Source organism: Halichoerus grypus, chromosome 9 (assembly GCF_964656455.1).
Source record: "Halichoerus grypus chromosome 9, mHalGry1.hap1.1, whole genome shotgun sequence".
Lineage (NCBI taxonomy): Eukaryota > Metazoa > Chordata > Mammalia > Carnivora > Phocidae > Halichoerus > Halichoerus grypus.
Window position 1 is genome coordinate 35,491,782 of NC_135720.1, and position 17,422 is coordinate 35,509,203.

At 35.9% G+C, this 17,422-nt stretch overlaps 1 protein-coding gene across 1 annotated transcript in view; it reads left to right on the forward strand.

The window, feature by feature from the left end:
* Positions 1–17,422, forward strand: part of THEMIS (thymocyte selection associated) — a 182,200-nt gene that overhangs the window by 35,431 nt on the left and 129,347 nt on the right. The window contains exon 2 of the mRNA XM_036105380.2: positions 10,317–10,475. Within this exon, the coding sequence (XP_035961273.1) occupies positions 10,317–10,475 (159 nt within the window). The remainder of the gene's footprint in view (positions 1–10,316; positions 10,476–17,422) is intronic.

Here is a 17,422-nt window from a genome sequence, read left to right on the forward strand (position 1 = left end):
AGCTAGAGAGGGAACACAAGCAGGGGGAGTGGGAGAGGGAGAAGCAGGCTCCTGGCTGAGCAAGGAGCCCGATGCAGGCCTCAATCCCAGGACCCCAGGATCATAACCTGAGCTGAAGGCAAATGCTTAACGACTGAGCCACCCAGGCACCCCTTGATGGCTTATATTAATGATGTGACTTATGGTAAATGCCAGTTCTTGTTTGGCTGGGGTCCTGGGCCATGCTTTATTATTTTGACCTCTGAGGGGGTTGCTGAACGTTGGGTAGTTAAGGTTAGTCATATGGACACTTCATGCCTATTTAACTGACCTCTAGCAAAATCTCTGGACACCAAGGCTCAGTTGAACTTCCTTGGCTGGCAATAATTTGTATATGCTGTCATCCACCATTGCTGGTACAATTAAATTCTGTTCATGTGACTCTATTGGGAGAGGACAACTGGAAACTTGTCTCCTAGACTCTGCCCTCTGTGCTTTTTTCCTTTTGCTGATTTTAATCTGTAACATTTGTCTATAATAAACTATAAGTGTAAGTATAACAGCTTTTCTGAATTCCATGAGTTCTTCTAGTAAGTCATCAAGCCTGAAGGTGGACATAAGGACCTCTGATAAATATGGATAGACTTCATTTTTACTGGGCATTCAGGCCTCATTGAGGGAGGCCCTTAAAAGTGAGAAGCTGAGAAACTGAGCTTGTTTTTTTCATGTTTATGTGGTATTTATTAGAATGGCCATTTGTCTGAGACTGCAGTCACAGATTCCTGGAATTGATCATTGAGGACATTGGGTAGGCTATTTATGGACATCTTTGTACCTCTCCTCAACTAATCTTCTCCAAGATGACTCTGCATTGAACTCACTTCTCTCCTTCGCAGCTGGCCTCCCAAAAGATAGCCTAGGATTCCTCTATTCTCTTTATAAACTAACTTCAAAGTATAATTTCTTATGACCTTCTTCTTTAGGACCTGGCTTTTACTTCTCTCACTAAGAAACAGCTCTTGTAAATCAAAAGCTTTGATTTACAAAAGTAATATTTTTCCTGGTATGGCACAAAGAGCAAATTTTGGAAATAAAAAATAGGGTATTGGATTTTTTTCATCTTTGCAATTAAAAAAAAATCCTAATTCTTTTGCAGCTAGATAGGCAATTCCTTTATGTCATGCATTGAGTCTCCCTTTTCTACAGTCTACAATATAATAATCTTCTATTATTTGATTCTTGTATTCAATAAAAAGGTTTTGGCAGTTGTGGAAAAAAAAAAAAATCATCCCCTTCCAGTAAAATCTGTCTTTTCAGGATTATAATCTCCCCAAGTATTGAAAAATTCTTTGCATGTCAGAACTAAATAATGACTAAATCTGTCTCCTTGACTGGGGAAATAACTTCATGTCTTGGCTTTAATGGGGAAAGAAATGCAGAGAAGAATCCAATTACTGATGAGGTATTATTTCCTTAAATTTACTTTAATATATATATATATAGGCCAAGAGGCTTAAATATATATATATATATATATATATATATATATATATATATTTTTAATTTTAATTAATTTAATTTAATTTAATTTAATATTTAATTTTAATATATATATATATTGGCCAAGAGGCTTAAAACAAGATAAGTCATAGCAGGACTGGGCTGGAAGTAATTCATACCTGGCATGCCATCTTCATTTGACGAGTAGTCACCTGGAACTTCATGTTGAGGAAGATTATTAGGCCTTATCTGGATTCAGCTGGAAATGTGCCATGGGTGATTAGTGCTGGTAAGGGAAAATGGTAGAATATTTAGTCTAGATATTTGCCATCTCTCTCATGCAGAATATTTGGCACTCTAGTTAGATAGAACTCATGGAATTCATCTCCTAGGAGACTTCACCTGCTCAGGGTTTCAGACCTTAGCTGTGTAGGTCCAAAAACTCAAAGCATCCAGGGTCAATTAGGTTCAAGCACTGCCTCATACAATCAGAAGATTATAATGTGCAAATTAGAATGCCAATGTAATAATTTTCAATTAGAACTATTACTGTCAAGTTGATTAAAATTCCTGTGTTTTTTAGTCAGGGCACTCAGGCTGCTGGTGACATTGAGATAGATGAGTTAATAATACTGCTTAAGACTTAGTGTATTAGTTTATAACTTTCTTTTTCCAGTGTGTTCAAATTTCACTCTAACTTCCTAAGACTACATCCTGGTTCCTTGCACTGACTGTGGTCACACATTTGTACTTAATGCTTAGGGTCAAACTATTGTGGTGAAGGTCCAATTTCTTTTGTTTTCCCAATCCATTATGAATTGGTACTTTAATAAAATGCAATATAAATGAGTTATTATAAAAATAAAATTAAAAAATGAAAAACATAAAAAATACAAGCATTTTTATTATTTAATTCAGTGGGCATAAAATAACTTCAAAATTCTTATAAAAGTTTCTAAACCTTTACTTCTCAATGTCTAAACCATATTTCATAAGCAGAATACTTAATGAGGTGTTCAATGCTAATGAACTTAAGGAAAATTTATAATACAGTGGAGCTTAATTTTTATGCATTGGATGAACACATTACAGTGCATTGGAGCCCATGTATAGTCAATTCAATCAGTGTATTTATATTCATTAAATGAGATGAAGAGAACAGGTTTATTATTTTAAATGACCATAGAGGTCTGTAGTAGCTATATTTAATATTTAGGATATAAAGCATAGGCAATTATATTAAAGTATATAAAATGTACTTGAGACCAAGTTCTTCCTAAAATAATAAGTCAGCTCCCAAAACAACATTGTTCATATAAAAAAATTATAATACTATTTATGATATCATTTTGAGGATTAAAACTTGGGTAAAATGTGGGGAATATTTGGTTAGTAGTAGTGTCAGAAGATGTAGAACCACTGATTTGTTTTATCATCATAGGGAAATGTTTCATCGATGTATAGAAGGAATATTCATTTCATATATACACATCCCAAATCCCTTCGCTCTGATAATTGTTAACACAAAGAGACACAATGATGACTTCTGTCCTAATACCCAACTTGCAAACTCTCATCACAGCTTTGTTGAAACTATTAAATTGATTCTGCCATTAAACAAGCATCAAGTTTTTAGCTAGCATATGAAACTATGCATTTTTGTTCCTCAGCCACTAAAACTTAGTCATTTAAATTCCACACACATCACACAGACTGGTTGAAAAGTGGACATTTTCTGGTTTCTGGCCTCACTGCTATTTTAATCTGCTATATTGGCTCTCAGGCCTCAGCCTTTCCAACCTGTTGTGGTTTAAAAAAAATTAACTAATTTATTTTTAGATGGAGAGAGAGAGAGAACATGGGGGGTGGCAGGGGCAGAGGGAGAGTGAGAGAATCTCAAGCAGACTTCCCACTGAGTGCGGAGCCCAAAGTGGGGCTTGATCTCATGACCCTGAGATCACAACCTTAGCTGAAACCAAGAGTTGGATGCTTAACTGACTGTCCCACTCAGGTATCCCTCCATGTTTATACTTTTTAAGAGTCACCAACATTCACTACAGTTTCTAGCATATTTCTGTCTTTAGGCTTGATTTCCTTCCTGCATAACACTTAAATTCCCACCTCACAAGAAGAACCCCATATTCTTACAGGTGAGAGAGATTATTATACCTTAATTTTTCCTAGTGTGACCATCATTTTTCTTACTACCTGATGCCAACGTTTTGCCCTCTTTATATTGATATTTTGGCAATGGGGTAAGAGAGTCTGTACGACCTTGCAAGATCATTTCCTGTCAATGTTCAGATTTATATACCTCTCTGTGGTATATCTAGTGTCAACTAGTATAATCCAGCCCTAGTAAAACTGCAAGCTTGTTGTTTCATGCCTACTTATTTCCACAGTTGCATTCCAATATCATGCTCATCTATTTTTAGGCATAGTCTTCATATAGTGGGAATAACTTTTCTCTGCTCTACAGGGGATAGAGACAGTCCTTTTATGGAAGACTGGCTGGCTATGTAAATGTCTGTTACAACCATAGGCCACTTCAAGCTTTATGCCTATGGTAAACTATCCAGAGATTCATTTGGAAAATTGAACTTACTACTCTAATGGTCTCTAAATGCCTTATCAACCACCAAGTCTAGGGACAGCATTGCTAATAAAATTATTTCACACTTAACATGTTTCCTTTGTGGGAATGCTTCTTCTTGGTAATTTGCACAATCCTTAAGCAAAGAAAGAATAATCATGACTGTTTATGGGGAGCAAAGACACATCTTCACTGGCAATCCCAATCTGACATGGCTCTATATACACTATCATACAATATCAATCAAACTTTGCACATGTAATTTCTTAACTCTTCTAAACCTATCTCAGATTATTTCATGAGCACCACCCTCAAGTTTAGCAATATAAAAATGGTAAACCTGATGGTAAAATGGGAAACTTAATAAGTAAGAGATTCATATTGTAGAATTATCCATTCTAATATGCCTTGTCTAGCTAATCTCATATATGCTTATACATTTGCTATTAAACATACCAAATGAAAACATAACCCATGCCTTAGCTTTGGTTGACATGCTTTCTACTAAATTCACAATAATTTATTGTTATTTTACAGTAAAGCTGAAGTATACATAATTCAACATTCACTAAGGATCTACTAAGTGTCAAAAACTGTATTACTAGTAGTGTGTAATGTGAGGATGGGTATAAATACAGTTAAGAGATATCTCTAGGAGCTTATGATAAATTCTGTTATACGTAATATCAATGGGTAGAAAATTATATCCCAGTAGCAGGCTGTGATAATAATCACATAGGGGCTACAATGGAGGTAACATGCAAACTGCTTTAGAGCACAGAGGAGAGAATTAATTCTCACCTAGGTGTAGGGATCAAGACTTTGAAGATGATGGGTATGAGCTGAATCTTCAGGATTGGTTGAACTTTGAAAAGTGAGGGTGAGTGAGTGGCCTGGTAGGGCAGGGGAAGGAAGTGGGGAATGGAAGGAATGGGTACATCTTTTTTTTTTTTTTAAAGATTTTATTTATTTATTTGAGAGAGAGAGAATGAGAGACAGAGAGCACGAGAGGGAAGAGGGTCAGAGGGAGAAGCAGACCCCCCGCTGAGCAGGGAGCCCGATGTAGGACTCAATCCCGGGACTCCAGGATCATGACCTGAGCCAAAGGCAGTCGCTCAACCAGCTGAGCCACCCAGGCGCCCAGGAATGGGTACATCTTGAGTAAAGGGAAAAATAGCCTCTAAACAATGTAAGTTTTTAACTTTCTATAGGAAGTGGAAGAAAATCTATTGAACCAACTGTTTTGGCTGTTCCAGTGTGATCATAGCATTGCTTGTATGGATTGTCAAATAACGGATGAGCTCATAAAAGGATATTAATGTGTCGTTTTTATTGAGCAAAGTAGCATTACAGGAAAGGTGATTTCAAAGGCACATGGCTCTTTCATTACAGCCTTCGGGGGCAATGTTTGATCACTGAAAACAGCCTGCTTTGTTCCAGATTTCTCTGATGTTTGGCATTATCCTGAATACATATGCTCTGACTTGGAAAGAATCAGTCTATAAAGATTTAATAGATTTGAGATTTGCATATTCCAAATACATGTCATGGTTAAAATGAAATGAAAACTATTTTAATATCTACATCTGTATTATACATAAACATGTGGTTCAGGCATATCTCAGCAAATTTTTAAAAGGCAATTACATATGTTACATTTGCTTGTTCTGAGATTATGAAAGTTGGCTATTTTAAAAATTAACCATTTTATATTTTCACTGAAGAAAAATATTGTAGGAGACATTATATTGGTGATAACAAAGGATAGGAACCCTTCAAGTTTCAGGGATTTGAAGTTGCTGTATGTTCTTGTCTCCTTTCATGGACGTAACTTTCTAGTGTTGTGTGTCAGCAGCCACTTTCTTTATTAAAAATGAATTAACACCATTCTTGGGTAGAGGAAATTGAAAGTCACAAATAATTAAAGATAAATGTAAAAGATTAATATTTGCATGAGGTTCTTTTACTTATATGACTGAAAGAAGTGACTCCCCCCCCCCCAATAAGGAGAGATTCTTGGAAAGGGACCTGAAAAGTCAAAAGCTTGTATGGTGACTAAAACAGAGTTTTCTCTTCATAGAATTCTCTGGCCTCTATTCCTGTAAATTGATATGTAATCTCACATAAATTCATCTTTTAATTTTGAATTCCAGTGGAACCTTTGAGAGAAAGATGGCATTCCAAGTCAGTCAGTTTGATATACATTACACCTACAATTAGACACTCATTGCATTGAAATTAAGCCCAATGGACTTCAGCTAATACTCTCTTTCATGTGACAAAGAAAAATCTTACCATGTCTCTTCCCTACTTAAAATCTTTCTTTTTCCCTGTCCCCACTTAAAACATCTTCCACCTCAGTGACACTGAGTGCTTTTGTATGGCATGTCCTTCCTTTTCTGGTTAGTTTTGCAACAGTCTCAGGACAGAGACTTTTCCAGTTACACATTTGTAGCCCAGATCACTGCTTTCCAAATGTTAATGTATTTATGTATAATCTGGAGATCTCATTAAAAATGCAGGTTCAACACCCAAAAAACAAATAATCAAGTCAAAAAATGGGCAGAAGACATGAACAGACACTTCTCAAAAGAAGACATACAAATGGCTAACAGACACATCGTCATTAGCCATGAGGGAAATTCAAATCAAAACCACATTGAGATACCACCTTTTACCAGTTAGAATGGAAAAAATTGACAAGGGAAGAAACAACAAATATTGGAGAGGTTGTGGAGAAAGGGGAACCCTCTTACACTGTTGGTGGGAATGCAAGTTGGTACAGCCACTTTGGAAAACAGTGTGGAGGCTCCTCAAAAAATTAAAAATAGAACTACGCTATGACCCAGCAATTGCACTACTGGGTATTTACCCCAAAGACACAGATGTAGTGAAAAGAAGGGCCGTATGCACCCCAATGTTCATAGCAGCAATGTCCACAATAGCCAAACTGTAGAAAGAGCCGAGATGCCCTTCATCAGATGAGTGGATAAAGAAGATGTGGTCCATATATACAATGGAATATTACTCAGCCATCAGAAAGGATGAATACCCAACTTTTACATCAACATGGATGGGACTGGAGGAGATTATGCTAAGTGAAATAAGTCAAGCAGAGAAAGTCAATTATCATATGGTTTCACTTACTTGTGGAACATAAGGAATAGCATGGAGGACATTAGGAGAAGGAAGGGAAAAATGGAGGGGGGGTAATCGGAGGGTGAGATGAACCATGAGAGACTATGGACTCCAAGAAACAAACAGGGTTTTAGAGGGGAGGGGGATGGGGGGATGGGTTAGCCTGGTGATGGATATTAAGGAGGGCACGTACTGCATGGAGCACTGGGTATTATATGCAAACAATGAATCATGGATCACTACATCAAAAACTAATGATGTAAGTATGGTGATTAACATAACATAACATAATAATAATAAAAAAACACTAATGGTGTATTGTATGGTGACTAACATAACATAATAAAATTAAATTAAAAAAAAAATGCAGGTTCTGATTCAACAGGTCTGGGGTCTGGCCAAGATTCTAACAAGCTCCCAGGTGATACAATAGACCACACTTTGGATAGCAAGCACCTAGATACATATGACCTGTTATTAAATTGGTATTAGTTCCTGAACCATAATAACTGAAAATTTAGACTTTCAGACTTTGACCTTTTTGTTTATTGGTAATCTCATAAAAATGCTGCGTGATCTGGACTTCTTTTTTTTTCCCTAGTCTCCTTTCTTATCCCGTTCTTACTTTACATTTGAGACATAACAAACTACTTGAAGTTTCCCGAATGTGTCAAGCTCTTTCACATCTCGGTACCTTTTTAAATACTGTTTCCTCTGCCTGTCCCAACATCTTGTGTTGCTTCCTTTAAAACTCAGCTCAACTAGGGGCATCTGGGTGGCATAGTCGGTTAAGTGTCTTGCTCTTGGTTTCAGCTCAGGTTGTGATCTCAGGGTTGTGGAATCAAGCCCCGTGGCAGATTCCATGCTCGGCACATAGTCTACTTGAGATTCTCTCTCCCTCTCCCTCTGCCTATTCCCACCGCCCCCCATGTTCTCTCTCTTTCTCAAATAAATAAATAAATCTTAAAAAAAAAAAAAAGAAAAAAAAAACCCTCAGCTCAGTCGTGGTCTCCTCCAGGAATCCTTCCCTAATCTCTTTACATTGTAATTGTTTAATTAAATGCTTCCAGTATTCTCCCACAATGCCCTGTATTTCTTACGTTATAACTTTCTCATAATTTATTGTAGTGTCGGCTGACTTGTCTGCTTGCTTCAAGACAACATTTCATGGGAGGAAGAGATTATGTATTTTATCTGTTACCTACTGCCAATCACAATGCCTGACACATAGTAGGTTTCCATTAAAGTTTGCGGAATGAATGAGGAACGGCAGTTGATGTGTTGTAGTTATGCAATAATATAATGCAGTATTTTCTTTCATGAAGTTTGAATTGGGAGTAATAACTAAAGTCATAAAAAGTTAAGTACAAGATGAGATAATACTGAAGATATAAAATGTTAGTATGTGATTAATTGCCAAATGAGGATCATAGAAAATAACTGTTCTAAGTTCATTGGATTGGAAAATGTTACTATAGATTTATTACTGTGTCTTTAATATCCCAGTTGTTCCGCAAAAGATTTGAGATAGCTGACAACACTATGTATGGGAGTTAATGAGAGGTATGAACACATATATAGTTAAGGGAATAGCATTAGAAGAGGAGGGAGTTATGGAAGTACATACTCAGAACTTGAGGAGCAAATATACTAGCATATTTGCAAAAATAGTCCTTATTCAATAATGGGCAGTAAGAACGGTGTGCTGGACTTCCATTTCCACTCTCTACCTTGGAGGCTGACTTCTGTGGTGGCATCAGTAGCTCCCTTGTCCTCTGGCTTCTGGCTGAATTTGGCCAAAGGAAGGGACGTACCCTGGCAGAGGATCAAATGGAGGGAGAAGAGTGAGGTCAGGATATTTATTTTCTTGTGTTACCTAGAACTGGCTGTGCCTCTGTGTAAATTGCCCCTTTGTTAAAATCTCCTTAAATTATTCTAATTTGAGGGTGTCCCCTGTTCCCTGTTGACACTCTGATACAATCATGGAGTTGTTTAATGTTAGATTGGATGCCCGGCTTAATAACTTTTATGATAACCATTTATGCTACAAAAATGTTTTAGGTGCTATATATCAGGTAAGATTCTATGAGGAGGGGGTTCAGTAGAGAAGAATTCGGAAAGCAAACCAACCTGAAATCTCATACTTATATTGTTCACATTTTAATGTGGGATAGAGGATATAAATCATATTGGAGGTAGGGAAAAATTGATATGTTTAAATCCCCACAGTTCTATAATATTTTTTTTACGTCAACCTTTCATTTACTGTTCAGTTGTAAAGTAATAATGTCTTAGAGATGTAATGTTTGGGTTGTTCCCTTTTTACTTGGGGTAGATTATCCAGAATTTTTGCCTCTCTTTTCTGTTGCTCATTTTCTGGTTATTTCAGTGCACACTCTTCTTCCATCAGGAGATAGAAAAAGAAAATAAATGGATGAAAAGCTTAGCTTTAGTATCTATGATAAGAGGTTTGTTAGGAAAGAGACTGAAATTCTGAACTAAAATGAAGCTTTTCAGTTTATCTGGGCTGGTCTGCCCCCTATTGCCATAAAGATACCAAGAGGTATTTCCAGCTTGTCAAAAATCAAGAGATAAAATGGACAGAAAGTCTTATATTCATGATGATGAAGAGAAACAGGTTTAATAGATGAGATGCTCTTAATATAAGGCCCTGGTGTATAGACTCTGTCTTTGAGTCTTGGATTGCATTACAACCTTGTTTGCAATACAAACTTAGATCATTGTTGACTCATATGAGCCTAATTCTGTGACCCAGCAAAAATAGATCATAAATCCCAGCAATGGAAGGCATGTTTGTGGTTTGACCTTGGAATGATGAGCTAAAGGTGCTGAGGAAACCATGAATCTACTTTACAATAATAACAAAAATAAGGTTGTTTATACTTTGCCCAATGGATGAAGTGAAAATCTAATATTTTTCTTGGTACAAGCTGTACATTTTACCAAGCTTGATTAAATTCCTGTTTAGTAGGTAGCTAGGAGAGGAACTGAATAAAAACGATATATGAAGCTTTCAACTCCTACTTTGTTCTTTCTTATTTAATTCTTTTTTTAAAGGCTGTTTTAACTCTTCCTTTTTTTTTAGGTTCCATTTATGAAATGTTTGGAAATGAATGCTGTTTGTCAACAGGAGAAGTGATTAAAATTACTGGTCTCAAAATTAAGAAGATCATAGCTGAAATTTGTGAGCACACTGAGGGTTGTGAGTCTTTACAACCATTTGAGCTGCCTATGAATTTTCCAGGTACAGTATTTTGTAACCATTTCACATTTATAAAACTATTGTTAGTATACATCTATACAATTGAAAACAAGTGGTAGCTTTTTTTCCACTCTAGGGTAGTGGGTGAAAAAATTAGAATTCTTTTTTATTTTTTTATATGCAGTGTTCTGTGAGTTTCAGGTGTACAATATAGTGATTCAGCAGTTCCATACATTACTCAGTGCTTATCTTGATAAGTATACTCTTAATCCCCTTCTCCTGTTTCACCCATCCCCCCACCTCTACCTCCTCTCTGGTAACTATCAGTTTATTCTCTATAGTTAAGAGTCTGTTTTTGGTTTGTCTCTTTTTTCTTTGTTTCATTTGTTTTGTTTTTTAAATTCCACATATGAGTGAAATCATATGATATTTGTCTTTCTTTGACTGACTTATTTCACTTAGCATTATACTTTCTAGATCCATCCATGTTGTTGCAAATGGTAAGATTTCATCTTTTTTATGGCTGAATAATATTCCAGTATATATACACCACATATATATACACCACATCTTCTTTATCCATTCATCTATCAGTGGACACTTGGGCTGATTCCATAGTTCCATAGTTTGGCTATTGTGAATAATGCTTCGGTAAACATAGGGGTGCATGTATCTTTTTGAATTAGTATTTTTGTATTCTTTGGATAAATATCCAGTAGTGGAATTACTGGATTATATGGAAGTTCTATTTTTAATTTTTTGAGGAAACTCCATACTGTTTTCCACAGTGACTGCACCAATTTGCATTCCCACCAATAGTGCATGAGGGTTCATTTTTCTTCACATCAGTGCTTTTTAAGGACTAATAGAAGGCAAATTATTTTTCCCCTTTTTAATAAATATCCTTCACTTACTACTTAATATTTTCTGTTAACAAATACTTAATGAGTTCTAACTGTATGCATTACTTGCTATGCTAGTGAGAATGAAGGAATCAAAAATATTTTACAAAGTTATGTAGGACTAATATCTCTTAAACATATTTACTCTCTTTATTCCTATCGTAAGTAGAATCTTGCTCCCTGGATCATTGCTAAACTTCCCAGTAGGATCCTACTGACACATCTGGTTGCTCTTCTTTTTCTAGTTAATTCTACTCACCCTTCCAAAATTAGCTCAAATATCCTATCTTCTGGAATACTTTTGCTGATGCCCTAACCTACTCTGGGTATCTCTCTTTTATGTTTCCATATATCTTGTTCACCAATAGCATTGGGTAGTCATTAATAATTTTCTTATTTGTCTTATTCTCCAGACCAGGTGTTGGCAAATGTTTTTTATAAAGAAACAGATAGTAAATATTTTAGACTTTGCCACCAGATGATCTCTGTCACAACCATTCCAATCTGATGCTGTAACATGAAGGAAGCTCTAGATGATACATAAACTAATGGACATGGCTGTGGTTCAGTAAAAATGTATTTACAAAAATAGGTGGCCAGCAGAATTTGGCCTGTGAACTGTAGTTTGCTGACCTCTCCTCTAGACTAAAACTTTTTGACAAATAAAGTATGACATATATGACTTTATATCTAGTTCCAAGCACTTTTTCAGTAGTCATTTACTGAATGGATGAATGAGTGAAATGAGTGAATAAATGATTAGTGGAAGAGAAAAATCTAGTAAACACTTACAATATGATGTGATTTGTGGTGCAATTGAAATATCCATGGGTTCCAAAAAAAAAAAAAAAAGGAGAAGGAGGAAGGGGTGGGGGAGGAGGAAAGAAGAAAAGAAGGAGAAGGAGAAGAAGAGATATGCATGGGTTCCATGAGAGTCTTGATAAGGAATATCTAACTCTAGTTGGTCATGTTTCAGAACATGGATTTTGGAGTCATTATATATATTTGAATTCCAACTCTGCAACTTCTTAGTTGTATAACCTTGCCAATTTACTTACTCTCCTCTCATGTAAAATGGGAATAATAATACTATCTATCTTCTAGTGTTTCGGGGAGGAGTGAATATTGAAATATGTTTAAAGTGTTCACAATGGTGCTTCGTATAGCAAGGACTATAAAAAGTGTCAGGTTTTATACCATTATTATCAAGTGGAGTCAAGTTTTTCAAAGCTTTTGAAAGAATGTTATACTTGAGCTCAGATTTGGAGAATGAAAATAAATTAGCTATATGAGGAGAGGATTCTTCCAAGTTTTCCAGTATCTTCTTCCTTTCAACTGGAATCTTACTGTTTTTCAGTTCTGTTTACTCCTTCCTTACCCCCCATCCTCTATAGCAATGGTTCTCAAACTTGGCTGCACACTGGAAATCACCTAGGGAGGTTTAAAATATCCTGATGCTCGGGCCAATTGCCTGAGATATTTTGATTTATTTAGTCTGGAATAAAGTCTGGTTACCAAAGTATCTTAAAGTGACCAGGGTGATACTAATGAGCAGTCAAGGTTGCAAACCATTGTTTTATGAGAAGCTTTCCCTGAGTATTCTAATTGAATGTAACAATTCCCTTTTTGAATAACTATAGTCTTTCATGCCCTAATCATTGCATTTATCACATTTTGAATGTAATTGAGGTTATTTGTGTGCTTGTCTTAGAGGACCAACTGCTTAACAGCTTACAACATTGCTGACAACAGAATCTGAATCTCATTTACTGTTATAATCCCCACAGTGTTTAGGAGAAGATGTATATAATAAATATTTATTAAGTTAAAATGACTAGAATCTTCTAGTAGAAGGAGTGTTTCTTATGAGAGTAATGAAAACACTTAGCTTTTTTTTGAATTTGTATTATATTATATATATTATATTATATTATATTATATTATATTATATTATATTATATATTTACTATAGGGAATTAGCTCACATGATTATGGAGATTGGCAAATCCAAAATTTGCAAAGCCAATTTCCCACTTAGCTTTTGACTAGCAGTTTAATTTGGGGAGTTGCTATTTAGAATTTTTTGAGTTTTCAGTTGACATGATCAGCTTTTATCAATTGAGCAACAGTTAGAAAAATTTATTTACAAAATTAGTTTTAATGTAAGGATCAGGGCTAAAGTGGAGGGGAAAAGTGATAGGTGATGATTACAGAATACTTTCTTTCAAAGAGGATCCCAGATATAGAAGTAATTCTTCTACCTCAGCACTAGGGAGAAAGAGAAATTAAGGCCATTAACATTTTTTTTATTAATTTCAACAGAAACATCTCTTTTTTTAAACTCTATTTAACATCCTTTCTTTTTGGGGAATTTATGAAATTTTCTTTTGTAATTGATTTCTAATTGCATTTTGTTGAGGTCAGAAGACATACTTTATATGGTTTCAATTCTCTTAAATTTTTTCAGACTTTTTTTATGGCTTAACGCATGGCCTATCCTGGAGAATATTTCATGTGCACTTGAGAAGAATGAGTATTCTGCTGTTGTTTGGTGTAGTGTTCTACACATGTCTGTTGGTTTATAGTATTGTTCAAGTCTTCCAGTTCCCTGAGAATCTTCTGTCTAGATCTATCCATTATTGAAAGTTCCAACTATTATTGAAGTTTCCAACTATTACTGTCAACTTTTGCTTCATGTATTCTGGGGTTATGATATTAAGTGTATATGTGCTTATAATTGTTATCTCTTCTTGATGAGGTGCCCCATTCTTTGTCTCTAGGAAAATTTTTGTTTTGAGGTTTATTTTGTCTGATATTAGTGTAGTTGCTACAGTTTTCTTTCGGTTACTATTTGCATGATCTGTCTTTTTTTAATTTAAATCCAATTAGCCAACATATAATACATCATTAGTTTTTGATGTAGTGTTCAATGATTCATTAGTTGCATATAACACCCAGTGTTCATCACATCACATGTCCTCCTTAATGCGCATCACCAAGCTACCCCATCCCCCCACCCACCTCCCTTTCCACAACCCTCACTTTGTTTCCCAGAGTCAGGAATCTCTCATGGTTTGTCTCCCTCTCTGATTTCTTCCCTTCAATTTCTCCCCCTCCCCCTATGATCCTCTGCACTATTCCTTCTATCCCACATATGAATGAATCAATATGATAATTGTCTTTCTCTGATTGACTTATTTCACTTACATAATACCCTCCAGTTCCATCCATGTTGATGTTGATGGTAGGTATTCATCCTTTCTGATGGCTGAGTAATATTCCATTATATATCTGAACCACAATTTCTTTATCCATTCATCTGTTGAAGGGCATCTCAGTTCCTTCCACAATTTGGCTATTGTCGACATAGCTGCTATGAACATAGGGGTGTAGGTGCCCCTTCTTTTTACTACATCTGTATCTTTGGGGTAAATACCCACTAGTGCAATTGCTGGGTCATAGGGTAGTTCTATTTTTAACTTCTTGAGGAACCTCCATACTGTTTTCCAGAGTGGCTATACCAGCTGGCATTCCCACCAGCAGTGTAAGAGGGTTCCCTTTCTCTGCATCCTTCCCCTTTCTCTGCATCCTTGACAACATTTGTTGTTTCCTGACTTGTCATTTTAGCCATTCTGACTGGTGTGAGGTGGTATCTCATTGTGCTTTTGATTTGTATTTTCTTGATGGCAAGTGATATGGAGAATTTTTTCATATGTCTGTTGGCCATTTGTATGTCTTCTTTGGAGAAATGTCTGTTCATGTCTTCTGCCCATTTTGTGACTGGATTATTTCTGTTTTTTTGGGTACTGAATTTGATAAGTTCTTTATAGATCTTGGATACCAGGCCTTTATCTGTTAGGTCATTTGCAAATATCTTCTCCTATTCTGTAGGTTGTCTTTTAGTTTTGTTGACTGTTTCCTTTGCTGTGCAGAAGCTTTTTATCTTGATGAAGTCCCAATAGTTCATTTATGCTTTTGTTTCCCTTGCCTTTAGAGATGTGTCTTGCAAGAAGTTGCTGTGGCCTAGGTTGAAGAGGTTACTGCCTATTCCTCTAGGATTTTGATAGATTCCTGTCTCACATTTAGGTCTTTCATCCATTTTGAGTTTATCTTTGTGTATGGTGTAAGAGAATGGTCCAGTTTCATTCTTTGGCATGTAGCTGTCCAATTTTCCCAGCACCATTTATTGAAGAGCCTGTCTTTTTTCCATTGGATATTCTTTCCTGCTTTGTCAAAGATTAGTTGACCATAGAATTGAGGGTGCATTTTTGGTCTCTCTGTTCTGTTCCATTGATCTATTTGTTTGTTTTTGTGCCAGTACTATGCTGTCTTGATGATCACAGCTTTGTAATATAGCTTGAAGTCAGGCATTGTGATGCCCCCAGCTTTGGTTTTCTTTTCCAACATTCCTTTGGCTATTTGGGGTCTTTTCTGGTTTCATACAAATTTTAGGATTGTTTGTTCCAGCTCTGTGAAAAATGTCGATGGTATTTTGATAGGGATTGCATTGAATGTGTAGATTGCTCTGGGCAATTCAGGCATTGTATCAATGTTTATTCTTCCAATCCATAAGCATGGAATGTTTTTCCATTTCTTTGTGTCTTCCTCAATTTCTTTCATAAGTGTTCCCTAGTTTCTAGAGTACAGATCCTTTCTCTTTGGTTAGGTTTATTCCTAGGTATCTTACGGTTTTTGGTGCAATTGTAAATGGGATTGATTCCTTAATTTCTCTTTCTTCAGTCACATTGTTAGTGTATAGAAATATAACTGATTTCTGTGCATTGAATTTGTATCCTGCCACATTGTTGAATTCCTGTATGAGTTCTAGCAATTTTGGGGTGGAGTCTTTTGGGTTTTCTACATAAAGTATCATGTCATCTGCTGAGAGAGAGAGTTTGACTTCTCCTTTGCCAATTTGAATGCCCTTTATTTCTTTTCATTGTCTGATTGCTGAGGCTAGGACTTCTAGTACTATGTTGAACAAAAGTGGTGAGAATGGGCATCCCTGTCATGTTCCTGACCTTAAGGGAAAGCTCTCAGTTTTTCCCCATTGAGAATGATGCTGTGGGCTTTTTGTAGATGGCTTTTATGATATTGTGGCATGTTCCTTCTATCCCTATACTTTGAAGAATTTTAATCTAGAAAGGATGCTGTATTTTGTCAAATGCTTTTTCTACATCAATTGAGAGGATCATATGGTTCTTGTTTCTTATTAACGTGATCTATCACATTGATTGATTTGAGAATGTTGAACCACCCTTGAATCCCAGGAATAAATCCCACTTGGTTATGGTAAATAATCCTTTTAATTTACTGTTGGATCCTATTGGCTAGTATCTTGGTGAGTATTTTTGCATCCATGTTCATCAGGGATATTAGTCTGTCATTCTCCTTTTTGATGAGGTCTTTGTCTGGTTTTGGGATCCATGTAAGGCTGGACTCATAGAACGAGTTTGGAAGTTTTCCTTCCATTTCTATTTTTTGGAACAGCTTCAGTAGAATAGGTATGATTTCTTCTTTAAGTGTTTGGTAGAATTCCCCTGGGAAGCCATCTGGCCCTGGGCTCTTGTTTTTTGGGAGGTTTTTGATTACTGCTTCAATTTCCTTGCTGGTTATGGGTCTGTTCAGATTTTCTGCCTCTTCCTGTTTCAGTCTTGGTAGTTTATAAGTTTCCAGGAATGCATACATTTCTTCCAGATTGCCTATTGTGGCATATTGTTGCTCATAATATGTTCTTAAAATTGTCTGTATTTCCTTGGTATTTGTCATGATCTTTCCCCTTTCATTCATGATTTTATTAATTTGGGTCCTTTCTCTTTTCTTTTGGATAAGTCTGGCCAGAGGTTTATCAATCTTATTAATTCTTTCAAAGAACCAGCTTCTAGTTTTGTTGATCTGTTCTACTCTTCTTTTGGTTTCTATTTCATTAATTTCTGCTCTAATCTTTTTTATTATTTCTTTTCTCCTGATTGGTTTAGGCTTTATTTGCTGTTCTTTCTCCAGGTCCTTCAGGTGTAAGGTTAGCTTGTGTATTTGGGATTTTTCTAATTTTTTGAGAAAGGCTTGTACTGCTTTGTACTTCCCTCT